Genomic DNA, 26,580 nt, shown 5'->3' on the forward strand with positions numbered 1-26,580 from the left:
ATTCAACCATCCAGTCTGGTTGACATAAACACTATAAATTGGGAACACACATCAAAGAGCAGGTGTCCAAGGAAAATGACTCTGTCCCCTCGTGTCCCTAGTTCCTAATGCAGTACTTAGCATATACCCGGTGAATGGTGAATGCCAAAGAAAGATAAAATTAAAATATGCATTAAAGAGTTTTTTTAAACTAGAAGAGCAATAACAGTATTCAGCAGCATAATTATTGTTGAGGCATTCAGGTTGAGGCACATGTGTGACAAGATTTGAGGTACCAGGAAAGCACAGTGTAAGAAGCGTGAATTGCATGTGGAATGAGTGGGAAATATGTTGGGAGCCATCTAGGAAAACTTTGCAAGCTATCCTGTGGCATCTGTACTACCTGCATCCTAAATATAACAGGGAATCAGGACAGTCTATTTTCAATGATCCTGCCTCAATGGTAGAAATGAATGGGCAGCATGGGACCAGCTGAGTGTGGTGCATCAGGAGCTCATGCTGCCAAGTTGTTCAGAAGGTTTAGGACCCTGCCCTCATCTTTGAACTTGGTGTTCACCTATAGGCCCATGCTCATGGAACTGCAGAGGGAATCTGGGGACACTGAAAGAGGGAAACTCTCCATGTACAGGAAGTACACCTTTAGGGAGATGAGAACCTGCCACAGAACAGAAGGGTGTTGGTTTTGTTATGCCTGATGAAGAAAAGGAAGGGGTGGTCAGCACAGAACCTTGGTGAAGATTCTGAGCAATAGCTCGCAGTGGCTATGGCTGAGGCCGCCACAGCCTCAGTGCTTTCTTCATTCACCTCCAAGATGCTCTTGTGCACAACCTTGGACAGACACAGGTCTGTCTCAGTTGACATTGCAGACAGGTCAGCCTGGCCCTGTTGAAAGGCATCAACCATTCCCAAACGCTGAAGCACAGACTCCATGTCATAATTCTCCTGCAGTTTAAACCTTGGAAGGAAAACTTTAACTTCAATAGTCTGCATAAAGGTTGGCTTGGTCCAGGCTATGAATTTCGCAAAAGTAAGGTTATTTTCCACCTGAAAGACCAGAATCACAAGTTCACATTCAGACTTCAGTGCCATCTGTGAGCACACAGACATTTCCATGAACAATTCATGTTGACTGTCCACACGGCATGGGCAGCTCCTTCATATGCCAGGAAGCTTTGGGGGCTCTGACTTGTCCATCACCCCTCGAGCTATTCCATATGTGACTTCCCTGCAGGAGGACTATGGATGTCCTCTCCTTGTCCATCCACTATGGAGACATGTTTTATTCTGACAAGTGTCCATGCCCAGTAGATGTCACTTTTCTAGTGGTATTTGTTGCTTTAAAAGAGGCTTCGTTTTGAAGACCACAAACCATTGCTGGTAAGAAAAAAAAAAAAGACTGGAAAAAACGGGCTCTCAGTGTGAGCCACTGCAGGAGAGGGGCATCTGCCTAAGGTGGGATTTGGCACTGTGTGTAGAAACTGGTCATCACATTTAGGGAGTTGGATAGAGGGAGAGCCCATGGGGGCTGCTCTGCTCACAGAGGCCCTTTAGGTCATCACAGTGCACTGCCCACCATTGACAGGATGGGTGACTCTGTGGATACAGGGATCATACCACAAAGAAGCAAGGACAGGGATGGACCATTTGGGCTTTTGGTGGAGATCTGGTGAAAAAGGGCACAGGGTGTCACTGATTCTCCCACAGAAATTCTGAGTTCAAAGGACTGCAAGCCCTCTGACTCACCAGGTTGAGGTCCACTTCTGCATCTGGGAGCAGAATGACCATGCTCAGCTCCTTGCCAGCACAGGGCAGCTCCAACACCTGTGTCACTGATGTAGGCGAAGTTAAACTTGGCTTCCTGATGCATCATCTGCAGTGACCTTTCCTCCTTCTGACAGGAACGACCAAAGGAGCACAGAATTTAAAACAGTTTGAAAAGGGGCAAGAAAAGTCTCAACTCTGCTGTGGTCCAGCACTGCCCAAATTAATAAACAGATATCTAAAACATGCCTTATACAGATAGGGAGTAGTTTCATGCATACAGCTTCCTTATTGCATTAAATTGCATTTTAAGGGATTAGGGAATTTGGCAAACTATTCTAATATTTGTTTTAATTAAAGTTATACCTCACAGTTGACTAAGGCCTTTGTCACTCAATTTTAATTGTAGGAAGCTGCAGGTGCTGAATCAATATGATGTTATTATTAACAATAATTCAAATGAAAGCTTATTTTAATATTAAAAATAATTGATTGAAAATCTGGGTTGCAGTTCAGTGGTTCAGCACTTTGTTAACATGTACAAGCCCTTGGGGTTGATCCCCCACTGCACAAAAACATAAAAACAGAGCAAAACAAAAATCCCAATTCAAGAAATGTGTTATCACATTTCCTCTTTGTCCCCAGTCTGGTGTCTGATATACATATGCCTTTTGTAATGGCTTCCCATCTGCCTGGCCCATCCTGTTGCAGCCTCTCCCCTCTCAGTCTCCACCCTCTACCCACCCTGATAACCCCATCACCTCTGAGCCTTGGCAAACACTGTTATCCAAATTAAAAGACTCCCTATTTCATCCCTGTCACCAGGCCAAATCACTCACTCTTCCTTCCTCAGTCACCACCAGGGGGCCTCTGATGTCTTATTCTGGACTCCCCTCCTCCCCCTGCCCTGACTCATCACTCCTTGTAATTCCCTGTCTCATCCATTATTGGACCCACTAGACTGGCTGCTCTCTGCAGAAAAGGTGCCTGGCATCCTGATTCTAAGCACAGGGAGCATGCTCAGAAAAAGCAAGAGTCCATCAATTAGGGGCAAATTAGGGAAAAATCTCAGATGAATAAAGGTGCTCTGATTTTGAACTGGAGTATGGGGATTTAAAAGCACACAGAAGAAGGCAGAAGTCATGCTGTGACTCCCTGAGAAGATAGGAGAGGTGATTATATAGGGTCAGTAGGATGGAGTGGTGTTGGAGCATGAACACCCACCAGGGTGATGACCAGGGCAAGGTACGGGCAGGCAAGAGGCAAGCAGTGAAGACAGGAGGCTGTGCAGCATCTTCGTCTTGTTGGAATTACACTGCTCTTCTCTGGGACAGGCCACAAGAAAGGACCAGCTGCACCACTGACTGCTGCTGCAATAACCCCAGAAGTCATTTCTCTAAACAGTGAAGGCACTGCCTTCTTGGATTCTCTTGTTTTTCTCTTTTCAGTTTCTGGGTCCTAACATCCCATTTCCCAGTGGTGGCCTGAGGTTTACAAAACTTGCCTCTCCTGGTCCCCAGGCACTCCTGGCCCTGTTCAAAGAAGCTCTTACTTGCCCCTTCTACACAGCCCCTGCCTCAGGTCACAGGGGTGCTGACCTCTGAATCACAGGACCAGGAGCCTGCAGCTGTGCCTCTCTCAGGTTGACTCTGGGACCTCTGCCCTCCCAGAACCTTTTGTCAGCCCTATTTGGCTGTGGGACTTATTGTCTTCAAATCAGCAGGTCACTGACCCAGGGAAGGCATCCAGTGTGACCTGGGGCATGGCAGGGATGGGGTCTCCTTCCTGCCCAGGGATGGGTCACTACGCCCCTTGCTCTTGCTCCCCTCGCCTGGCCTCTGTCACCCACTGGTAGTGTAGTGGGTAACTGACCCAGGCCTGGATATAAAGTAAATTAAGGACACTATCTTTAAAAATTAGTGCCTGGGAAAGGGAGAGTTCCCCTCCCAGTTCCTGCCAGCTGGTTTTCAGGGAACCTAATTAGCACCATTCACTCCTTCCTTTTGGATTGTAAGGGACTTTCCCTAGGATCTAATTATTTTTCCTTTGAAGTGTAAACGTCCCTGTGAAGGCTGGCCCTAGGCTAGAGATTTACCATAGGCCTTGTAAGAGGAGCCAGTCTCCCTTATTGTGCTCTACTTTTGTAAACACACTTCTGCTTGAAAACCCCTACCCACAATTTATCGATTTATCGTGTGGTTTTTTTTTTTTTTTTTTTTTTTTTTTAACCTTGTGCACAACAATGTATCACTTTAGACTAGAAAATTTAGCACACTAGATAGCCTATAAATGTTGTGAAAAACTGGTAAGTGGTGCTCGGAATTTGGAGAGCTAATCTCCTCTGGGCCCACCTGTGTAAAATAGTTTGGTTTCTCCCACTCTTCCAGTGCCATGCTGTTTGCCGCTTCTTGCTTGATTCCCCTAACAGTAGCCCTAGAACACCAGACCATTCTTGGGGCAGGGGAGGAAGTGGGGGGAACTGCAGTTGGTCCCACATGTTTCCTACAGGATTCTGAAACCAAAAGCTCTGAGACTGACAACCAAGTTTCCCTGGGGCAGTAGCAGGGGAAAAAACACAATGTGGACTGCAGAAGGGCACAGAAGCTAGAACTTTGGGCTTTCCTGCTTCCAAAAAGCAAAGGCAGAATGACAGGCTGGGATTTTAGAGGAGGAAAATCCTGTTAAGTCTGTATTCTGAGCCTCCTACCTTACACAAAGGAGAGATTCAGCGAGATGCAATGTGTTTGTTCCCCTTATAGGCTGGTCTTGGGAATGTCACTTAGCTCCACCACAATGGACAGGGGTGGGGAGGTTCCTCAGAAACTAAAAGTAGTACTACTGTATGATCCAGTTATATAACCCTTCTCTGTGTATATCCAAAGAAGTCAAAGGCAGCATAGTACAAGAGATACCCACATACCCATGTTTATTCCAGCACTGTTCACAAAAGCCAAGTTATGGCATCAGCCTAGGTGCCCGTTAGCAAATGAACTGATAAAGAAAATGTGGTATATATATGCACAGTAGAGTTTTATTTAGCCATACAAAGGAAGGAATTGTGATTTGCAGGAAAATGGATAGAACTAGACACCATCATGTTAAGCAAAAAAAGCCAATCTCAGAAAAACAAGTATCTTATGCTTTCTCTCATATGTACAATCTAGGGGATAATACAAAATGACAAGAAAGTAGAAGAGGGACTAATAGGGAATGGGATGGGGTCAGGGGAAGGGCAAGAGGAGAGAAGAGAGTGTAAGAGAGTGAATTCCATCAAAGTACTTTAAATGCATGTATGAAATTGCCACAGTAAAACCCCTTGTTTTATATAATTGCTATGTGCTCATAAACATTTTAAAAATGTTTTCTTAAAAAAACCTTTTTTCCAGTCCTCTCCAACTAATTGGTACTAGTCCAGGACCCTCACAGGGAGAGAACACAGGAGTCCCAAATCTTAGCAGCTAGACTCTTTTCCAACTTATGGAGCTCAAGTTGTGGCACTGGTGTATAAACAAGCAGTTATACTTTGGCAATGTGACAGATAAACAGAGACTGAATCAAATTGGCTCAGGACCTGAATTGTGTCCATCAAGGGTTGCAGATGCAGGAAACATTTCTAGCAAGTTGATTTAGTGTTTATGTCCCAAGATCCACACTCTTCCTCCATCCCTCTTTGTACCAGTTCAAAGACATTGGAAATATTTCATGTTGACATGTTGTCCCCAGAAAAAGAGCAAACCTATGCCTTTTCCTCTGAAGCAGGGAGCTTTTACTAGAAGCTTGTCCATCAGCACATTACCCATCCTTTTTCGAATTAGTGAAAATTAGTTTTCTCTCCTGAGTGCCTGAACAAGGGTGAGGCAAGCATTTAAGAGGCACACTTTCTTAGGTGCCAAGTCTCCATTTGCATGACCCTAAGAGTGAGGACTTTGGTCAATGGTGCAAAATACTCTTTTAATAACACCTTTTTTCCTTGGCACATGCCTGTAATCCCAGCAACTAGGTGGCAGAGGTAGGAGGATCTAGAGTTCAAAGCCAGCCTCAGCAAATGGCAAATGCTGTATCAATAAAAAATAAAAAAGCTGGGCATGTGACTCAGTGGTTAAGTATCCCTGGGTTCAATCCCTAGTATCCAAAAATAAATGAATAAACAAGCCAATAAACAGATAAATAATGCTTGTGAAAAGATGAATATGCATAACATAATATTGATGAGAAGTAATCTGAGACTTCCTAAATTAAGTTACCAGCAGGATGGAGGAAAAAAAAGGTAAGTGTTTAATTGATAGTTTCAAGCAAAACCAACATAGGAAAGAACTAACTGCTGCATATATCTTTCCCATATTTTCAAGATTAGCCATCGAGACAAAATTGCATTCTCCTTACAGACTCAACCAACCAAGAAGTTACAGAAACATGTCTGTACAGATTCTTTCTATCCCAGGTCTCTGCTCACTTCATGTTTTCCTGTCCCTCTCTAGCCAACGTAGGTTTAATGAAAGTAATTTGCACCTACTGCTCCCTGGATTTTTACTATTAAATATTCTTATAGTTAGCAGGCTTTTTTCCTGTTTCTACCTTTCTATGCTGCTGGTGAATTTGAACTTAGGGAAGTTGCCCCAGGACCAAACTAGCAACCTGCACAGCTAGATAAATTCATTTTTTTCAGAGATCTCTCCATCTCAAATTTTTGGTTGAACAATATTCATCCCTTTAAGTCATAATATTCAGTATATTCACAAAACTGTACAACTGCTACCACTGTTTTACTCCAGAACACTTACATCACTTAAAAAACAAATGGGGTACTCATAATTATTCTCCATTCCCTCCTCCCTCTCCCCTAAGTCCTGGCAACCACTAATCCATTTTCTTTCTCTATGTATTTGAATTTCATGTAAGGAATCTTAAAATGAAATCTTTTGTTACTGCCTTCTTTTACTAACCTGATATTTTTAAGGTTCATCCTTGATGGTTCAAGGTACAGGCATTTATCTCTTTTTGTGTTGGAAAAATATTCATAATATTGAATGCATACATGTTCATTTTTAAATTTCATCAATTGACAGGCACTGGGGTTTTTTCCATTATCTATCTGTTAAGAATAATGCTTCTATGAACATTCATGTACAATTTGTATGTCAACATGTTTTCTTGGATTTACCTTGAATATAGACCTAGATGTGCAATTTCTTGTTCATATGATAATTCTATATTTAACCTTTGGTGGGACTACCAACTAATTTGCAAGCTACTGCATAATTTTAAATGCCCACTCGCAATATATGAGAGTTTCAGTTTCTCCAGGTCTATTGTCTGATTGTTGCTCTTCTAGTGGGCATGATGTGGTATTTCACTACAGTTTTGAGTTGTACTTCCCTGATGAGTCAGGATGTCGAGCTTCTTCTCATGTGATTATTGGCCTATTATGGATCTTTCTCCAAGAAATGCCCATTCAAGTGTTTTTGTGTAGTTTTAAATTGGGTCAGTACTTATTTTACTACTGAGTTTTTTAACACCAAATTTTTAACTACATGAGTTCTGGTTACTTCCTCATCTCTGTGGGGAGTTCTAAATTTTCCCAGGGTTAAAATATGTATTCACTGTGTAACATGTCAGGTGACTGTACCATGTGAGACACAGACTGATGGACTCATCTTCCCCCAACTCATGCACTTGGGATGCCTCTTCCTAGCATCTGTGTCTTTATCCCTATGATCTTTTTGTGTTAAGAGAACTGATTTTTCGTGTTTCCCATTTAATCCCCCTTAATTGAACTTGATATAAATAGATAATTGAGAGATTAACTGCAGACTTTCTCAGATTGCACAGTTCTACAGACTGAAAACACCCTCCTTTGGGATTTGAACCGCATTTGTTTCTTTTTCAGAGAGCGATATGTTCCAACGTTGGCCCCTAAGATTAATGATGGCCTGATGTTTGAACCATTTAGATGCCTATTCAGCAGCTGTACTGAGTACCATGTCTGAAGCTGAGGTTCAGCGATGCATGAGCAAAAGAAAAAGAAATTGGAAGCCCAACATAAGGAATCAGAGGAAAAACACTGTCAGTTTGAGGAGGAGAAAGCATATTGGGAAGGTCAATAATGTATTTTAGAACAATATAACTATTCAAGGACCTAGAAAAAGAACAAGAAAAAAGGGAAGATCTTTTAAATTCTCTAGTGATCACCAGTTATGTATTAGTTGCCAACATGACAGTGTGGACATAAGTGTTTGTTGAATCCATTTGACCAATTTGCACCAGTTTTATCCATAATGATGGACTTAACAGCATGGCAAAAACTATTTTTTTGTTTTCCTTGATGGAGATTAAGATGACTTAAATTGGGTAGGGTGTTGCGTACTTAGAAAGTAACAGTTCTAAGTACTTTCTACATTTTCTTTTCCTTTTTAAAATTTTTATTGAAAAGATATCTTCAATTTAATGCAAGAGAACATTTTACTGTTGTACAATTATGTTCTGGTGATCTGATTGTTTACAGGATATTCCAAAATAAAAGGACTCTGGAAGGTTTTCATGAAGGATAAATTGCCATAATAGGATGCAAATCATGCTTCTCTATGATAATTATATACAGTTCCATTCAATGCAGCCTATACAATTATGTAATTTAGTTAACACAGCTGACCCTAACTTTTGACATTTCCATTGTTTAAAAATACACATGGAAAAAAACTTATATGCTTACAATATACCTAGAACTTTTTTATAACAACCTCTTTTTTGTTTGTTGTGGAGTCTTTAAATATGTATTATTCTCATTTAGTGCCCTCATTAACCAGAATCTCATTACTGTTTCATTTTTGTAATAACATTTAATTTAGTTATTTTCCATATATTGGCCCTGCTAAAATAGAATACAGCAGTTTTCAAATGGTAGGACCCAACAAGGAAATTTTCCTTTAACTCCCTTTTTACATTTTATGGTAAGTAGCAGGGGGAAAACACATTTATAGATAATTTCTAGGCAAACTGTGAAGCTAACGACCAACCTGTTTCTACCTATATACAGGCTCTTTATTTTTATTAGAAATGGGCATCATGGTCTCTTAAAAAGAAAAAAAAAAGTCATCATTCTGCATTTAGCTGTATCCATATTACATTTCTGTATTTTTTCTTGTATTGTAAAAAATTCACAAAATAATGTTGTGAAGTTAAAAAACAAAAACAACACATAAAACAACTATATTAAGTCAGAATGCACTTCCAGATCATATCAGGGCCAGACAAGATTTCCCAATATCCCAAAAAGTGTGACAGTTCGTAAGGCAGGATGTAGCCCAGCAAATCAAGGAGACCTTCTGTGGAAAAAATCCAAAACAGAATTTCTTCTGCCCGTGTACTTAATGTGGGTTCTGATCCCACAGATGCCCACTCAGACATCCTTCTGTCTGCCTTTATCTTATCAAAAACGGGTTAAGACAAAGAGACCTGTGCACAGGAAGAGAAGTCTGAAGACAGTCAAGGGACAAGAACTACCATTTACTAGAGTGCTGTGATTAAGACAAAGACCAGTAGATAAGGTGAACAGGGTCTTCTCCGCTGGTTCCCCAGAGGGAATGAAGATCTTTAACGAAAGGGGCAAGGACAGAACTTGGGGAGTGGGAAGAAAGTAATCAGTAAAGAGGAAGGAATAATTTTACTGGTTTAGGAACCGGTTGCAGAGAAAAGTGAAAGGAAAAGACGGAGCCCAGAGACTAGGGTGTTAGGTAGCTAGTCAGCCATGATGGGTGAGCAGGGAAAGGACAAGGCAGGGAGATTGAAAACTGACACTGGCCCAGGCCCTGAAGTACCAGCAAGACTCCCTCCTCTCTCCACCACCCTCCCTGGATAACCTGATGGTGGCAGCGACCTGTGGGGCCCAGGACCCAGGACCCCCGGACTGCGGGTTCCGAGTCCAAACTTGCCCATTTCAGTCTAAGAGGCAACTGAGGACTTGGCAGCTGCAGGCGGCTGCAGGCGTGGCGTGGTGTGGTGTGACAAAGCGGGGCGTGACGTGTCGTGGTGTGAGAAGGCGCGGCGTGGCGTGGCGTGATGAGCATGTCGTGATGAGGCGTGGCGTGACGAAACGTGGTGTGGCGTGGCGTGGCGTGACGTGGTGAGCATGTCGTGAGAAGGCGCAGCGTGGCGTGGCGTGACGTGGCGTGGCGTGGCGTGACGTGGATGGTTCTGAATCCCCGGAGGCTGGCCAGGGTTTCCAGGGCTAAAGAAGGCGCGTGAGGACCCCAGAGCTTGGCCACGTGTTAGGCAGCGGAGCCTCGGAGACCAGAGCCCTGGGTGACCGCCCAGCGCTCGCTCCAGGAGACCGCACCTGTCAGACCAGGCAAACGCCTGAACCCCCGGGAAGGTGCGTGAAGGCCCTGAGGACCGCGGGTGGAACCGTTAGCGACCCCAGGACGGTGCGTTCTCATCTTGGTTCTGCCAGAGAGAACCAGAGAGACGTGCCATATTTGACCAAAGGGAAATGCCCGCCGCCCTTGGGAAGATTCGGTGGCCCTTTCTACAAGGCCTGGGTGTGCGAGAGGAACAAGCTGCTCTCCGCGCCCCCAGCCTTTTAGACCTTGCGCTGCCTCTGGACGTTCTCAATGTCAGGAGGCTGCCAAGGTGTGAGAGAGTCAAAAGTAACCTCGTAAATGCCCATTTGTTTTTAAACATCCGACGTATTTTCGGAAGGGACTTTGGAGTGGAGTTGTTAGACCACCTGCAGGAGCCACACTTGTCCATGCTCGTCCCTTGGGTGGAGTAGAGTTCCGGGAGAATACTTAACCCCGAAAAGGAGGAGGAGGTCACGTGCCAGGCTGGTTATACCTGAAAGACTCTTTTCGTATTATAAACATAGTTTTATGGGGTGCATTTTATTCCTCATTACTGTATAGATGGTTGACAACACCAAGTTTTTTTTTTTTTTTTTTTGGGAAATAATAGACTTTCTAGTTGTTCTAAAGTGCCTGATACATGTTAGAAGTGGAAGTGGTAAAATGGAACACATTTTGTAAATTTCTTTTTGTTAAAATTCTTATGAAAAGTGTAGGGAGGACAGTAACCAAGCCTCCTGTTGCGTGGTACAGTTGGGTGCTGGTTCTCAGGAGCACACTGCCAATGTGCTTACAGTGAGGCAAGAGTTGTTCCTTATATCTGGGTTTTGTTTTACGTTTGTGTGTATATAAAGGTCAATCGAGTCTTAATCTACATCTGGTTTTTCTAGATGTTGAAGAGTTTGCCAGTGTATGATAAAAGTAGTAAAGAAATTTTGTATATTTTGTCTTAAAATTCCTAGGACAGATTGTCTTCCGAAAATTTGAACATTATAGGACACTGGGTGGGTGAAGGGTGAGAAAGCTAATATTTTGAAGACATTTTCAAATTAGAACTATTGTTACATGTGTGCAATTTATCCAGACTGTCATGTACATGGTCTACAAATTGAGTCCCTACTTGAAACATCTAGTCTGTCTAGATGTTTAGAGGCACCCAATGTATTTTAAATGTAGAGGTAGTAAAATATCACTTTGAAAATTTTTTTGCTAAACTTTAAATGAAATATGTTCTTTGGGAATGGCACTCTTAAACCACCTCTGTGAGCAGTATAGAACTGTCTGTACTTATTCAGTGATGTGGAGGAGGTGGGAGGGAAGCAACAGCAAAAGGTAATATGAAGCTGGGGTTGTGGATCAGTGTAGAGCGCTTGCATAGCCTGTGTGAGGAATTGGGTTTGATTCTCAGTACTATATATAATTAAGTAAAATAAAGGTCCCTTGACAACTAAAAAAAATTTTTTTTTAAAAAAGGTAATATACTAACTAGTATGTTCACACTTGGTCATTTTCAGACATCAGTTTGCTGTATGTTTTGTGCATTTTGTTTTGCTGTGTAAATAGTTTATATAGTGGACAAATTAGTCCCAAATTGCAACATCCATTCTCTAGATATTAAAGGGGTTGCTGGTAGAAGACAAAGTCCTTAGTAAAATGAGCACATTTTGTACATTTTGAGTTGGAATTCGTAAGAAGCTTGTCCTCTGTAAATGACTTTTGGACCTGAAGTTGTTTAGCCATCTCTAAGTGTTGCATATGCCTGTATTGTCCACTGCACTGAAAGTAGAGAGAAGGAAAGGAGGGAAAAGTTCAAGGACAAAATGCTCATGTGAGAAGATACCTCAGATTATAACCATTGCTACCATGTGCAATTTTATTTACTAGTGCTGTGTGCATCAAGGACAGGTTCATAAGAGGAATATCTAATCCTTTTATATATTTAGATGTGTTTGATACATTTAAAAGTAGAAGTAGTAGAATAAAACTTTTTGTGAATAGCTTTGAAAAACTAATGAGAAAAACTGTGTTAGGATTTGTTAAACCACATCCAAATAGTTTATTGCCTATGCATTCATTGGGCTGAGGGAGGTGGGAGGGAAGAAGCTGCACAAGGTGTTTTGTTAGAATGTGCCAGAAAATTTCAGCTTACCCATTGCCCTGTAAGGTACGTTTCATTTAACTTTACTGTACTGTATATATTTTGTATATCCTGGGCAAAGCAGTCCCAATTCTATAATGTTCAGTCTCTGGATATGAAAGAGGTGGCCAATGTATGACAAAAGTGGGGTTAGTAAACTAACATTTTGTACACTTTGTGTAAAAATTCATAGAAAGGCATTCTTGTGAAAGCACTTTTGGAAGTGAAAGTGTAACATCACCTCTGAGTGATAATGTGCCTATTATTACATGTGACATAGGAGAAAGAAGTGGAAGAAATGAAGGATTCTGGGCCAGAATGATTCTACTTAGAAGACACTTGTTCAGATATAACCATTGTTACATGTGTGCAGTTTTTTCAATACTATGATGTACATAGTTGACAAACTCAAGTCCTTATTTGAAACATCTAGTCTTTGTAGATGTTTAGAAGTGCATAATGTATGTTAAAAGTAGAGGGAGTAAATAAAACACTTTGTAGATATCTATTTGTTAAAATTCACAATGAAATAACTATGTTTTGGAAATGGAATGATCAGTGAGCAGTGCATATTGTATTTGTGCTGCTTCAGGGAGAAGGAAAAGAAAATGCAAATGCTATATACCAGTGTATTTCTATGAAGCTAGATTGACCAGTGTCCCTTATATCTGTGAGTTTTGTTTTACTGTGCTATGTAAATAGTGTATATAAAGGACAAATCTAGTCTATCTAGACGTTAAAGAGGTTGCCAGATATGAAAAGTAGAGTTAGTAAACTAACACCAAGTACACGATGTGTTAAAATTCATAGGAAATACTGTTCTTAAAACCACTTAGGAAGTGAAATTGTCAGTCATCTCTAAGCTTACACGTGTATGTATATGAACGTTGGGTTGATTAGTGATGAGAAGGAGAAGAGTTCTAGGCCAGAATGTTCCTGTTTGTAAGACACTTTCAAATTCTTGCCTTTCAAAAGAAGGATTTTTAGCTGGGTGTAGTGGTACAGGCCTGTAATGCCAGAGGATTGGGAGGCTGAGGCAGAAGGATTGCGAGTTCAAAGCCAACCTCTGCAAAAAGTGAGGTACTAAGCAATTCAGCAAAACCTGTCTCTAAATGAAATAAAAAATAGGACTATGGATGTGGTTCAGTGGTTGAGTGCCCCTGAGTTCAATCTCCAGTACCCGTCCCACAGAAGAAGAGGGATTTTTTGCTTCAAGGTCTATCCTTTGTTAAGTAAGTGTTGGAATTTATTCAGTGCTACTGAATGTATACTTGGAAACTTAAGTTCTTTTGGGAAACGTGGTGTTTCTAGATGTTTAAAAGTGTACATCACATGGTAAAAGTAGGGGACTAAAATAATGCCCTTTAAGTATTTTTGGTTACTACATAGGAATGGTTGCCATTTAGGAGAATGAAATTTGTTGAACTTGATGTCTTGGAGAGTATGTTGAAGGTTCACAGGGTGGTGGGTTGGGGGAGGAGAAAGCATATGGAGAGAAGTAACCTGTGCCCCTTAGATTAGATCAGATTGTCTAGACAGTGTTCTGTGTGCATTTTAGTTCATATTTCTGAGTTTTGAAAGAATAAGTCCTAAAGCCCAAACTTTGTTAGAAGTAGCAAAATAATCCCTATGTAAGTATTCTTTTGTTAGTTTCAGGAACAACTGTCTTCTGGGAATGATCTTTGTTAATCCACTCTTGGAGCTAGGGGTCGCACTGACCTAGTCAACGGAATGGTGCTGAGGGAGAAGAGGAAGAGGAAGTGCACTTTGCTACTATCTCCACCTCTGGAAGACCATTTAAGATTATAACCATTATCTATATGTGCATTTTTGGTAAAGTAGTTTTGTTTCTTGTATACAAAGTTCATACTTTATTTTATAACATCTAAGCTTTCTAGATGTCCTGAGGTGACAGTGTATCATAAAAAGTAGAGCTAGTGAATTAGCCAACTTGTAAGTATCTTTTTGTTATAATTGATAGAAAAGATGCATCTTGGACTTGGAAATGGTTTTTCTGGACAGTGTGTAGCAGGACTTTTGCATCAGGCTGGCAACACACTGGTAGATGGAAGCGCACAGGGAAAGATGCGAGCAGGTGCTCAAGGATTTATGTACTGATGTGAGCCATTGGTATGTGTGCATCTTCTGGCTGTGCCAGAGAATACTTTAATTCACTGGGAACATGCATTCTTGCTAATATTTTAGTAGTAGAAATCTGGTAATGAAGCATCTTAGAAACAAGCTTGGTGTTTTCTGTTACTTTGTCTCATTTAAAATTGAGCATGAAGATAATGCATTATTTTAGTGATAACTCTACCACTATGTCTATCTAGAGGTCTGTTGCCATTTCTGTCTTCAGTGAAATTTTTGTACCCAAGAAAGGATTACACTTTTTGGTAACAGATTGAGTTGGTGTGGTATATTCTTGGTTATCAAAAATATTCATGTAGCTTTGGGATTTTGAATTGGTGAATACTCATGATGTGTGGAAAAGCATGATACACACTATGATCTCACTCACAAGAAATGGGATGTTGTGTATGTACATACACGACCTGGAGTGTCATGTCCAACAAACCTGCTTGTGACCGGACAAACTTGCTATTTGCTTGTGTTCTTATTGTTTCTGTAATGCACATTCTAAATTTAAAACGTAAAAGCTATTTAAAAAAAAAAAAAGAAATAACCTAGTTACTCCAATTTACTCTCTTCAGCCTTGATGTGGGAGGATTTACAACTTAAAGATGAGCTTTTTTTTAATGATTAACATGACTACATGCATGATTGGGAAAGAATCTGACACAAAGGTTAAGTTACTGGAGGAGAAGACAGACAAAAAATGAAGGAAGAGATGCCTACCCTTTGATCCTGCTTTTAGTTATCCATCAGACATCTTCAGGCCCAAGTGAAGTGACACTACCTTTTAGAAAAAGCAGTTCCTAAGTTCCTGTTATAAAAATTGTATAACTAAATCCAAAGTTATTAAAGCTTACTATTTGTTGTTATAATTTTAGCAAATTGTTATGTCAGCATTAAATCCTTTATTTCTAGTAACCCTTACTCAGTAACAATAGAGTTCTTTTTGGCCAGGCTGAACCTCATTAAAATATCAAAACTCATCAATGCACTTTTGTTTCTCCAAGTCTCCTTGCTGTTACTATTGAGGGCCTTTTGGAAAATCAAGAGATCAATTATCCATAATCCTGTATCTCTCAAGTGCAAGGAGCCTGTGCTCTGAGCCTGGCACCTGGGAGGTGTCTGCCACTGCCACTGCCTCTACCTCTACCTCTACTGTTATTGTCACTGCTCTCCTGCTACTGTTCTCACCACTGCCAGTGCCTGCACCACTATTACTACCACTAGCATTACATCTGCCTCTATTGCTGCTACTAACGGTTCATTATTACTATTGCAGTCAGCCCTCCATCCACAGGTTCCATATCCATGGATTTGACCAACTGTGAATGGAAAACATTTTTTAACTGCATCTTGGATTGGCAATTTAACTCAGTAGTATTAGAGGACTTGACTAGTATGCGCAAAACCCCGGATTCAGTCCCCAGCACCAGAAAAAAATACATCCGTACTGGACACAAATTTATTTTCCTTGTCATTATACCCTAACGATACAGTATAAAAACTATTTATATAATATTTACATTGTATTAGGTATTACAGATCACCTACAGATGATATAGATCCAAGAGGATTGTGTGGTTTTATGCAAATATCACACTCTTTTGTATAAGGCCATTGAGCATCCACAGATGTTGGTATCTGTGCGGGGTCCTGGAACCAATCCCCTTTAAGGTACCAAGGGAGGACTGGGTTAGTGTGGGCAATATTTAGATTGGGTGTGCATATACAAGAATACTTTCAAAGTTGTGGCTCTACTTTGAAAACTGACTAAAAGCAAAACCAGAGGTTAAAGTTTCCTAAAATCAGTACTTTCTACCCATTAGTACAATTTTTGAGCACGCATCCCGAATTCATCTTCATTAAACTATATGTAGTAACATTTTGATATTTTATAAAAGTTATGACACAAGTAGAATTTTTTTTTTATTTTTTTACATTTACATAGGGTAATGATGTTTATTTTATTTTTCCCCTCCCCCCACCCCTCCCACCCCTCTTTTCCCTCTACACAGTCCTTCTTTCCTTCATTCTTGCCGCTGTCCTTAGCCTAACTCTGAACCTAACCCTAAACCTAATGCTAGCCCCTCCCACCCCCCATTATATGTCCTCATCCGCTTATCAGCGAGATCATTCAACCTTTAGTTTTTTGAGATTGGCTTATCTCACTTAGCATGATATTCTCCAATTTCGACCATTTGCCTACAAATGCCATAATTTTATCATTCTTCATTGCGGAGTAATATTCCATTGTATAAATATGCCACAGTTTCTTTATCCATTCATCAACTGAAGGGCATCTAGGTTGGTTCCACAATCTGGCTATGGTGAATTGAGCAGCAATGAACATTGATGTGGCTATATCTCTGTAGTATGCTGATTTTAAGTCCTTTGGGTATAGGCCAAGGAGTGGGATAGCTGGGTCAAATGGTGTTTCCATTCCAAGCTTTCTGAGGAATCTCCACACTGCTTTCCAGAGTGGCTGCACTAATTTGCAACCCCACCAGCAATGTATGAGTGTTCCTTTTTCACCACATCCTCGCCAACACCTATTGTTGCTTGTATTCTTGATAATCGCCATTCTAATTGGGGTGAGATGAAATCTTAGGGTAGTTTTGATTTGCATTTCCCTTATTACTAGGGATGTTGAACATTTTTTCATATATCTGGTGATTACTTGTACATCTTCTGTGAAGTGTCTGTTCATTTCCTTAGCCCATTTGTTGATTGGATTATTTGTATTCTTCGTGTAGAGTTTTTTGAGTTCTTTATAGATTCTGGAAATTAGTGCTCTATCTGAGGTATGGTTGGCAAAGATATTCTCCCACTCTGTAGGCTCTCTCTTCGCATTGCTGATAGTTTCCTTTGCTGAGAGAAAACTATTTAGTTTGAATCTATCCCAGTTATTGATTCTTGCTTTTATTTCTTGTGCTATGGGTATCCTGTTAAGGAAATCTGATCCTGAGCCAACAAGTTGAAGATTTGGACCTACTTTTTCTTTTATAAGATGCAGGGTCTCTGGTCTGATTCCGAGGTCCTTGATCCATTTTGAGTTGAGTTTTGTGTAGGGTGAGAGATAGGGGTTTAATTTCATTCTATTGCATATGGTTTTCCAGTTTTCCCAGCACCATTTGTTGAAGAGGCTATCTTTTCTCCATTGCATATTGTTGGAACCTTTGTCTAGTATGAGAAAATTGTATTTATTTGGGTTTGTGTCCATGTCCTCTATTCTGTACCATTGATCTACCTGTCTATTTTGGTACCAATACCATGCCGTTTTTGTTACTATTGCTTTGTAGTAGAGTTGAAGATCTGGTATTGCAATACCCCCTGCTTCACTCTTGCTACTGAGGATTGCTTTAGCTATTCTAGGTTTTTTATTCTTCCAGATGAATTTCATAATTGCTTGCTCTATTTCTGCAAGGTACATCATTGGGATTTTAATTGGAATTGCATTGAATCTGTATAGCACTTTAGGTAGTATAGCCATTTTGACGATATTAATTCTGCCTATCCAGGAACATGGGAGATCTTTCCATCTTCTAAGGTTTTCTTTAATTTCTTTCTTTAGTGTTCTGTAGTTCTCATTGTAGAGGTCTTTCACCTCTTTTGTGAGATTGATTCCCAAGTATTTTATTTTTTTCGATGCTATTGTGAATGGGGTAGTTTTCCTAATTTCTCTTTCTGAAGATTCATCACTTATGTATAAAAATGCATTGGATTTATGAGCATTGATCTTGTAACCTGCTACTTTACTGAATTCACTTATGAGTTCTAAAAGTTTTCTGGTGGAATTTCCAGGTTCCTCTAAATATATAATCATGTCATCAGCGAACAGGGATAGTTTGAGTTCTTCTTTTCCTATTTGTATCCCTTTAATTTCTTTGGTCTGTCTGATTGCTCTGGCTAGAGTCTCAAGGACGATGTTGAATAGAAGTGGTGAAAGAGGGCATCCCTGCCTTGTTCCAGTTTTTAGGGGGAACGCTTTCAGTTTTTCACCATTTAGAATGATATTAGCCATGGGCTTAGCGTAGATTGCCTTTATAATGTTTAGGAATGTTCCCACTACCCCAATTTTTTCTAGTGTTTTGAGCATGAAGGGATGCTGTATTTTATCAAATGCTTTTTCTGCATCTATTGAAATAATCATGTGATTCTTAACTTTAAGTCTGTTGATATGGTGAATGACATTTATTGATTTCTGAATGTTGAACCAACCTTGCATCCCTGGGATAAAACCCACTTGATCGTGGTGCACTATCTTTTTAATATATATTTGTATGCGATTTGCTAAAATTTTGTTGAGAATTTTTGCATCGATATTCATTAAGGATATTGGTCTGAAATTTTCTTTCCTCGATGTGTCTCTGTCTGGTTTAGGTATCAGGGTGATATTGGCTTCATAGAACGAGTTTGGGAGGGTTCCCTCCTCTTCTATTTCATGGAATAGTTTGAGAAGTATTGGAATGAGCTCTTCTTTAAAGGTTTTGTAGAACTTGGCTGAGAACCCATCTGGTCCTGGACTTTTCTTTGTTGGTAGGCTTTTGATGACCTCTTCTATTTCATTGCTTGAAATTGGTTTATTTAAGTTGTGTATGTCCTCCTCGTTCAGTTTAGGTAGTTCATATGTCTCTAGAAATTTGTTGATGTCTTCGAGGTTTTCTGTTTTGTTGGAGTATAGATTTTCGAAATAGCTTCTAATTATGTTTTGTATTTCACTCGTGTCTGTTGTGATGTTTCCTTGTTCATTCCGAATTTTAGTAATTTGAGTTTTCTCCCTCTTTCTCTTTGTTAGTGTGGCTAAGGGTTTATCAATTTTATTTATTTTTTCAAAGAACCAACTATTTATTTTGTTAATTTTTCCAATTGTTTCTTTTGTTTCGATTTCATTGATTTCGGCTCTGATTTTAACTATTTCCTGTCTTCTACTACTTTTGGTATTGGTCTGCTCTTCTTTTTCTAGTGCTTTGAGCTGTAGTGTTAAGTCCTTTATTTGTTGATTTCTACTTCTTTTTTTGAATGCACCCCATGAAATAAATCTTCCTCTAAGTACTGCTTTCATAGTGTCCCAGAGATTTTGATATGATGTGTCTTTGTTCTCGTTTACTTCTAAGAATTTTTTTATTTCCCTCCTGATGTCTTCTGTTATCCATTCATCATATAATAGTGTATTATTTAGTCTCCAGGTATTGGAGAAGTTTCTGTTTTTTACTCTTTCATTTATTTCTAATTTCAATCCATTATGATCTGATAGAGTACAAGGTAGTATTTCTATCTTCTTGTATTTGCTAACAGTAGCTTTGTGGCATAAAATATGGTCTATTTTAGAGAAGGATCCATGTACTGCTGAGAAGAAAGTGTATTCGTTCTTTGTTGGATGGTATATTCTATATATGTCCGTTAAGTCTAAATTGCTGATTGTGTTGTTGAGATCTATAGTTTCTTTATTCAATTTTTGTTTGGACAATCTATCCAGTGGTGAGAGAGGTGTGTTAAAATCGCCTAGTATTATTGTGTTGTGGTCTATTTGAATTCTGTAATTGAGAAGGATTTGTTTGACGTACGTGGATGAGCCAATGTTCGGGGCATAGATATTTATGATTGTTATGTCTTGCTGATTTATGCTTCCCTTAAGCAGCATGTAATGTCCTTCTTTATCCCTTCTGACTAGTTTTGGTTTGAAGTCCACATTATCTGAGATGAGGATGGATACTCCAGCTTTTTTGCTGTGTCCGTGTGCATGGTATGTTTTTCCCCATCCTTTCACCTTTAGTCTATGGGTGTCTCTTTCTATGAGGTGAGTCTCTTGCAGGCAGCATATTGTTGGATTTTTCTTTTTAATCCAATATGCCAGCCTGTGTCTTTTGATTGATGAATTCAGGCCATTAACATTCAGGGTTATTATTGTGATATGATTTGTATTCCCAGTCAATTGACTCATATTTGTTTTTGACATGATTTGGTTTCTCCTTTATTTGGCTATTCCTTTAGGCTAGCGCCTCCTGTTGCTGATTTGCATCGTTGTTTTTCATCTCTTCCTCATGGAATATTTTGCTGAGAATGTTCTGTAATGCTGGCTTTCTTTTTGTAAATTCCTTTAGCTTTTGTTTATCATGGAAGGATCTTATTTCATCGTCAAATTTGAAGGTAAGTTTTGCTGGGTATAAGATTCTTGGTTGGCATCCGTTTTCTTTCAGGGCTTGGTATATGTTGTTCCAGACCCTTCTAGCTTTTAGGGTCTGGATTGAAAAATCTGCTGATATTCTTATTGGCTTCCCTCTGAATGTAATTTGATTCTTTTCTCTCGCGGCCTTTAAAATTCTGTCTTTATTTTGTATGTTAGGTATTTTCATAATAATGTGCCTTGGTGTGGGTCTGTTGTAATTTTGTATGTTTGGAGTTCTATAAGCCTCTTGTACTTGGTTTTCCATTTCATTCTTCAGATTTGGGAAATTTTCTGTTATTATTTCATTGAATAGATTGTTCATTCCTTTGGTTTGTTTCTCTAAGCCTTCCTCAATCCCAATAATTCTTAAATTTGGCCTTTTCATGATATCCCATAATTCTTGTAGATTCTGTTCATGATTTCTTACCATCTTTTCTGTTTGGCCAACTTTGCTTTCAAGATTAAATAATTTGTCTTCAATGTCTGAGGTTCTGTCTTCCAGGTGTTCTATCCTATTAGTTATGCTTTCTATGGAGTTTTTAACTTGGTTTATTGTTTCCTTCATTTCAAGTATTTCAGTTTGCTTTTTTTCAGTATCTCTAACTCTTTATTGAAATGATCTCTTGCTTCCCGTATTTGGTCTTTTAACTGTTGATTGGTGCGATCATTTAATGCCTGCATTTGCTCTTTCATCTCCTCCTTCAATGCCTGCATTTGCTCTTTCATCTCCTCATTAGCTTCCCTGATCGTTTTAATTATGTACATTCTGAACTCCCTTTCTGACATTTCTTCTGCTGTGCTGTCATTGGGTTTTATTGATGTAGTATCTAGGTTTGTTTGGGACATTTTCTTCCCTTGTTTTCTCATATTGGTCAGTGGTCAGTGGGACTCTGAGAGATTGCAGTTTTCCGCTACTGGCTTATAGTGTTCCGGTAGATTTCCAGTGTATCACCTCCCAGCCTTCAGTAGCCTGATGTCTTGGAGGAATCTGATAAAGCAGCTCATCCGAAGAAAACTGCCCCTAGCCCCCTACTGGTTCCACGGTTTGGAACTGGCTCTGTGCGGAAATGCTCTCACTGTGGGCCTGCGCCGTGCAGCTGGCCGTGTGGGAGGAGCCCACTGCCGGAGTGTGGAAGGCTACCTTGGGAAGACTCTAGCTGCCCTGCCCGGCTCTAATAAGCCACCTCTATCTGGGCCTGCCACCCGGACCGAGCTTTACCCAGTGGGCAGACTCACCCGAGGCTCTACTTCAGTCCGAGTCTCTCAGTGCCTCCCCTTCTTATCTCCAGGGTTCTGGAGTGACTGGGGGTGCAGTCTCCCTCTAGGCCGCCATCTTGGATCGCCCCATGAAGAGAGCCTGCAGCCGGAGTGGGCAGAGCCGCCTGAAGAGGTCTCTGGCTGCCCTGCCCTAATCCCAGAGGCTGTTTGCGGATCGCGGCTCTCCGCTGGTTCGTTGCCGGAGTACGCTGCGCTGCAGGGGCTCCGGGACTCAGAGCTTGTTCTGGTCAGAAAGGCTCTCACTAGCGGGCCAGTTCCGTTCCGAGAACCTGGAGAAGCTGGCTGTGTGGGCGGGGCCCACCGCCGGAATGCGCAGGGCTGCCTGTGGATGACTCTAGCTGCCCTGCCTGGCTCCGATAAGCCACCTCTATCTGGGCCTGCCACCCGGACCGAGCTTTACCCAGTGGGCAGACTCACCCGTGGCTCTATTTCAGTCCGAGTCTCTCAATGCCTCCCCTTCTTATCTCCAGGGTTCTGGAGCGACTGGGGGTGCAGTCTCCCTCTAGGCCGCCATCTTGGATCGCCCCGTGAAGAGAGCCCGCAGCCGGAGTGGGCAGAGCCGCCTGAAGAGGTCTCTGGCTGCCCTGCCCTAATCCCAGAGGCTGTTTGCGGATCGCGGCTCTCCGCTGGTTCGTTGCTGGAGTACGCTGCGCTGCAGGGGCTCCGGGACTCGGAGCTTGTTCTGGTCAGAAAGGCTCTCACTCAGAATTTTTTTTAATGAGAAGGAAGAACTATGTTCTTTAAGAATATATTTCTTTTATTACAAAGATATTGAAACATACTCAGTAAGTCTAATTGAATAGGTGTCTATCTTTTCTAAATCTGGGTTTAATGCTTTGAAAACCTTACTTTGAAGAACTGATTTTAAGTTTCATTTATTTCCACATTTGAATTAACAACTGTCACAGGGAAAAGTTTTCTCAGGAAGATGAACTGATTAAAATAGAATAAAGACATCTCTGGTAAAGGTTTACAAAGTTTTTATTTATCTGCTAATTCTGCAGAGGTTTTAGGATGAAATCCAGCCAGCAACGACCATTTATTATCATGAATATCTGTGTTATTCAGGTTCCCTTTACTATAGCAAACACCCTGGGTAATCAACTTAGAAGAGGTTTAATTTGGTTCATTTTGGGAGGTCCCAGTTGATGGTTACTTGGGCCTATGGCTTTAGCAAGTCTGGGAGGAACTGAGTGGTAGAGCAAAACTGATCACCTCATGGCCAGGAGCACAAGAGAGAGAAGAAGAGAGGCTGTGATCTATTAGCCCCCATAGGGGCACATCCCCAATGACCCAGGCACCTCCCAGTAGGTCTCACTATCTCGCAGTAGTACCTTTCTGGACCAAACGTTGAACATACAGCCCTTTGGGGGAACCTTTACGATCCATATTATAGCAATACCTGTCATTTGGAAGCTAGGTTTGAAATGTTGTCTTTTTCTGAGATCCACCAAACCTCTTGTTTCTGGTTCATGTGATTGTGGGGACTGGAAAGCCCTAAATTTCCAGAATAAACTGGCAGGATGGAGACCCAAAGAAGAACTGCTGTTGTTCAAATCCAAATCCCAAGGCAGAATTTTTTTCTTTTGAAAACTTGAGTGATTTATTGATTGATTGTAGTACTGGGTTGAATCCAGAGGTTCTTTACAATGAATCTACATCCCAAGCCCTTTTAAGGTCAGGTCCTTACTACATTGCCCAGATTGGCCTCAAATTTGCAATACTTCTGCCTCAGCCTTCTGAGTTGCTTGGATTACAGGTGTGTACTACCACACCTGGCTGAAAACTTTATTTTCTTAAGAGTAGTTTTAGGGTCACAGCAATATTGAACAGAATATATCCATGTGCCCCTCTGCCAACACATGCACAACTTCCCCATTATCAGTACCCCAACAGATGATGGCATATTTGTTACCATCAAGAAACATACATGGATACATTATTATAACTAAGACTATACCTTGGGTTTACCACATGTTGGACATTCTATGGATTTAAACAAGTGTATAATGACACATATGTACCACTGTAGAATAATCAGATCATTTCACTGCCCTGAAAATCCTCTGTGCTATGCAGGTCATCCTCTCCCGCCCCACAACCCCTGGCAAACACTGATATTTTAACCATGTCCATGGTTTTACCTTTCCCAGAGACAAATTGGCCTCTTTCACTTAGTAATATGTATTTAAGTTTCCTTGATGCCTCTTTGTGGCTTGACAGGTCATTATTTTTGGGACTGAGCAATATTCCATTGTGTGGTTGTTGACTTCAGTCTTTTCCTCTTAAAGGACTTCAGCTGATTGGATGAGGTTCATGCACACTGTGGAAGGAAATCTCATGTAAATTTTCATTACATCTGCAAAATACCTTTACAACAGTAGCTAGACTGGCGGGTGACTGACATTCTGAGTATGATGACCAAGCTGACACATAAAATTAATCAACACAGAAAGTAAGTTTCTGTTTCTCCTCTCTCATTGGCGACCATGAAATGATTCTGAAGGGGAAGAAAATTATCATACCTGTGTTTTAGAAAGGTTCCCAGACTGCATTATGAGGAGTATTTCTTGGAGGGCTGCTGGTCATTGAAATGGTGAGAAAGAGGAAAGGTGAAATGGGACCTGGGCAAGCAGTATGCGGAGGCCTCAGCACCAGCGAGATCACAGTCCCCAGTGAAGTTCCAGCTTGTCCTGTGTCACTCACAGCTCTTCAGCCAAGACTTGGGAGTATCTATGTCAAAGATAGATAAAACCAGTTGTGGTTTTAATCAATAATATACTATTACAGTAGTGAAGAGAGTCCAGCATGAACCAAATTCAACTTTGTGCAGAGATGCCTGGGTGTTTTAAAGGGAGAACTGAAAGAGTAGGAGGGAGGATGGGGGAAAGGAGGAGGAAGGAAATAAAAAAATTGCAAAGCATATTTGTCCAAGTGAGGGTTCTGTCCCCTCATAGAGACTGAGACAGAGGCCCTGTCCTCTTGATGATTGCATTCCAAAGGAATGGCTTTCAGGTTCTTGAGAAATACACTCCTGGGTTGTAGGAGATGCATACTTCTGTATTCCAAGGGACACAGGAAAGACTTACAATGAAAAATCCTTTTTAGAAGATGCTTTGGGAAAGGAACATCAGGGCCTTTTCATCAAATGTTAGCTGAACAAATGGTAAATTCTTTCAGCAATCTTGAGTTTTTTCAGGTGGGTGCTTTGAGGAAAAGGGCTGGGTTCATCCTATAGATGTGGCCTTGAGTTGTTGGAAACCACGTGAATGTTTGTTGAAGTCTTTTAATGTGGAAGAAAGAAATTAACAAAATCGTGTGCAGTTTTTATAGGCCACAGTTGAGGCCTAGCTGAGAAGGAGACTCTGCAGAGCCTGGCTAGAGCTTGGTCCAGGAGAGAATCTATGATTCATTGCTGCTCAAACCCCAGTCAACCCTGCACATAGTTTTTCCAATTCCCTCAGCTCCAGACATTGTACATCTAAGAAAACCCTCAGTCTGGGTTCTGAGCATCTCTCCTCTCCCTCAGACTTGTGCCGTCCCAGGGGAAGAGTGGAGCCAGACACCATCCGAGTCCCCAGGATGGGTTGAAATCCCTTGACTCCTTGTGGTGAGATGAAGAAACCCCATGCCTGAGAAAGAAGAGTTGGCACTAATCATGAGGCAGCATACATGGCTTCTAACTAGGTCCCAACACTCAGTGACTGGCCCTGTTCTTCAGCAGTGGTCACTGCCTATGTCCCTGTCTCATCTCTCCCCATGAGATCTATATCAGGCTCTCATGGTTTTGAGAAGTCATCAGGTAAAAGCACGTTCATTCCGTTAATTAATCCCAGAACATTACACACTGCAGGAGCTACAAAGTGCTCAGGGGATTGACGACTGTGCTCCTTTTGTCTAACAGAGGAGAGGGATGGTGAATGAGTGTTTCTCCCATGGAGAGTTCCTGGGAGAAACAAGCCCAAGGTCCCTGTGTCCTCCTTGCCAGATCACAGCTTTTTCTTCCAAGCCCTGTGAAATAATGTTGTCGTAAACAATCAAAGTGTTCTACATACTCACTGAGGGAGGAAGAGTATAATTATGATGAGAGGTACTGATAAAATCAGAGGCCAGAGTAGGGACAGCTCAGTGGTAGACACATTCTTAGCATATGTGAGGCCCTGGGTTTCATCTCCCCCACCCTGGAGGAGGAGGAAGAGGAGGTTCTTAGTTGAGAACCTTGTAAGGAATGGAATTTTCATTTTCTGCAAGCGGAGCCAGGGTGGATGGCTCCTTCCACATGATCTATGATCCCATTTTATGGAAGTTACATTGCTATTTCATCTTGAAATAATATGGACTGTTTGATGCTGACTAGATGGAAATCAATGCAAGTATACTAAGATGTATATTCAGTTGACCCAAATCTTTTCTCTCTTCATACCACTTCGCTCTTTTCAGATGATTACAGAACCTTCTTAGATACCACCTGGCCTGTCCGTAGAGTTGATGGGTCATTTATTTAAGATCTACTGCACTCCTTTTTTTTTTTTACTATCTGCCATAATTAAATTAGTAGTGCTCAACATCAACACAGTCTGAAAGTTGAGTGCTCAGCTATAAAGTGGTCAGGTACATAATCCAAAACATACTAATATGAAAAGGTTTACGATGTCCCCTAAATGAAAGCATGCTATTAGAGAGAAATGATGTGAACTCAGCACTATCCTAGGAATATGCAAACCAGGGGGAACCTCAGTTTGTAGACATCCTATTAGTTACTTTAT

At 41.0% G+C, this 26,580-nt stretch overlaps 1 protein-coding gene and 1 pseudogene across 1 annotated transcript; one reads left to right on the forward strand and one right to left on the reverse strand.

Moving 5' to 3' along the window:
* Positions 1-531: 531 nt before the first annotated feature.
* LOC124989441 (serpin B9-like) lies at positions 532-10,193 on the reverse strand. Its single transcript, XM_047559280.1, is given in 5 exon segments — positions 532-1,044; positions 1,744-1,828; positions 1,830-1,891; positions 9,618-9,985; positions 10,094-10,193. Coding segments are annotated over 5 exon segments (1,020 nt in total). The 3' UTR covers positions 532-639.
* Positions 10,194-10,246: 53 nt separating this feature from the next.
* LOC124989442 (INO80 complex subunit D-like) overlaps positions 10,247-26,580 on the forward strand; it is a 33,151-nt pseudogene continuing 16,817 nt past the window's right edge.

The sequence above is a fragment of the Sciurus carolinensis genome, chromosome 7, assembly GCF_902686445.1.
Source record: "Sciurus carolinensis chromosome 7, mSciCar1.2, whole genome shotgun sequence".
Lineage (NCBI taxonomy): Eukaryota > Metazoa > Chordata > Mammalia > Rodentia > Sciuridae > Sciurus > Sciurus carolinensis.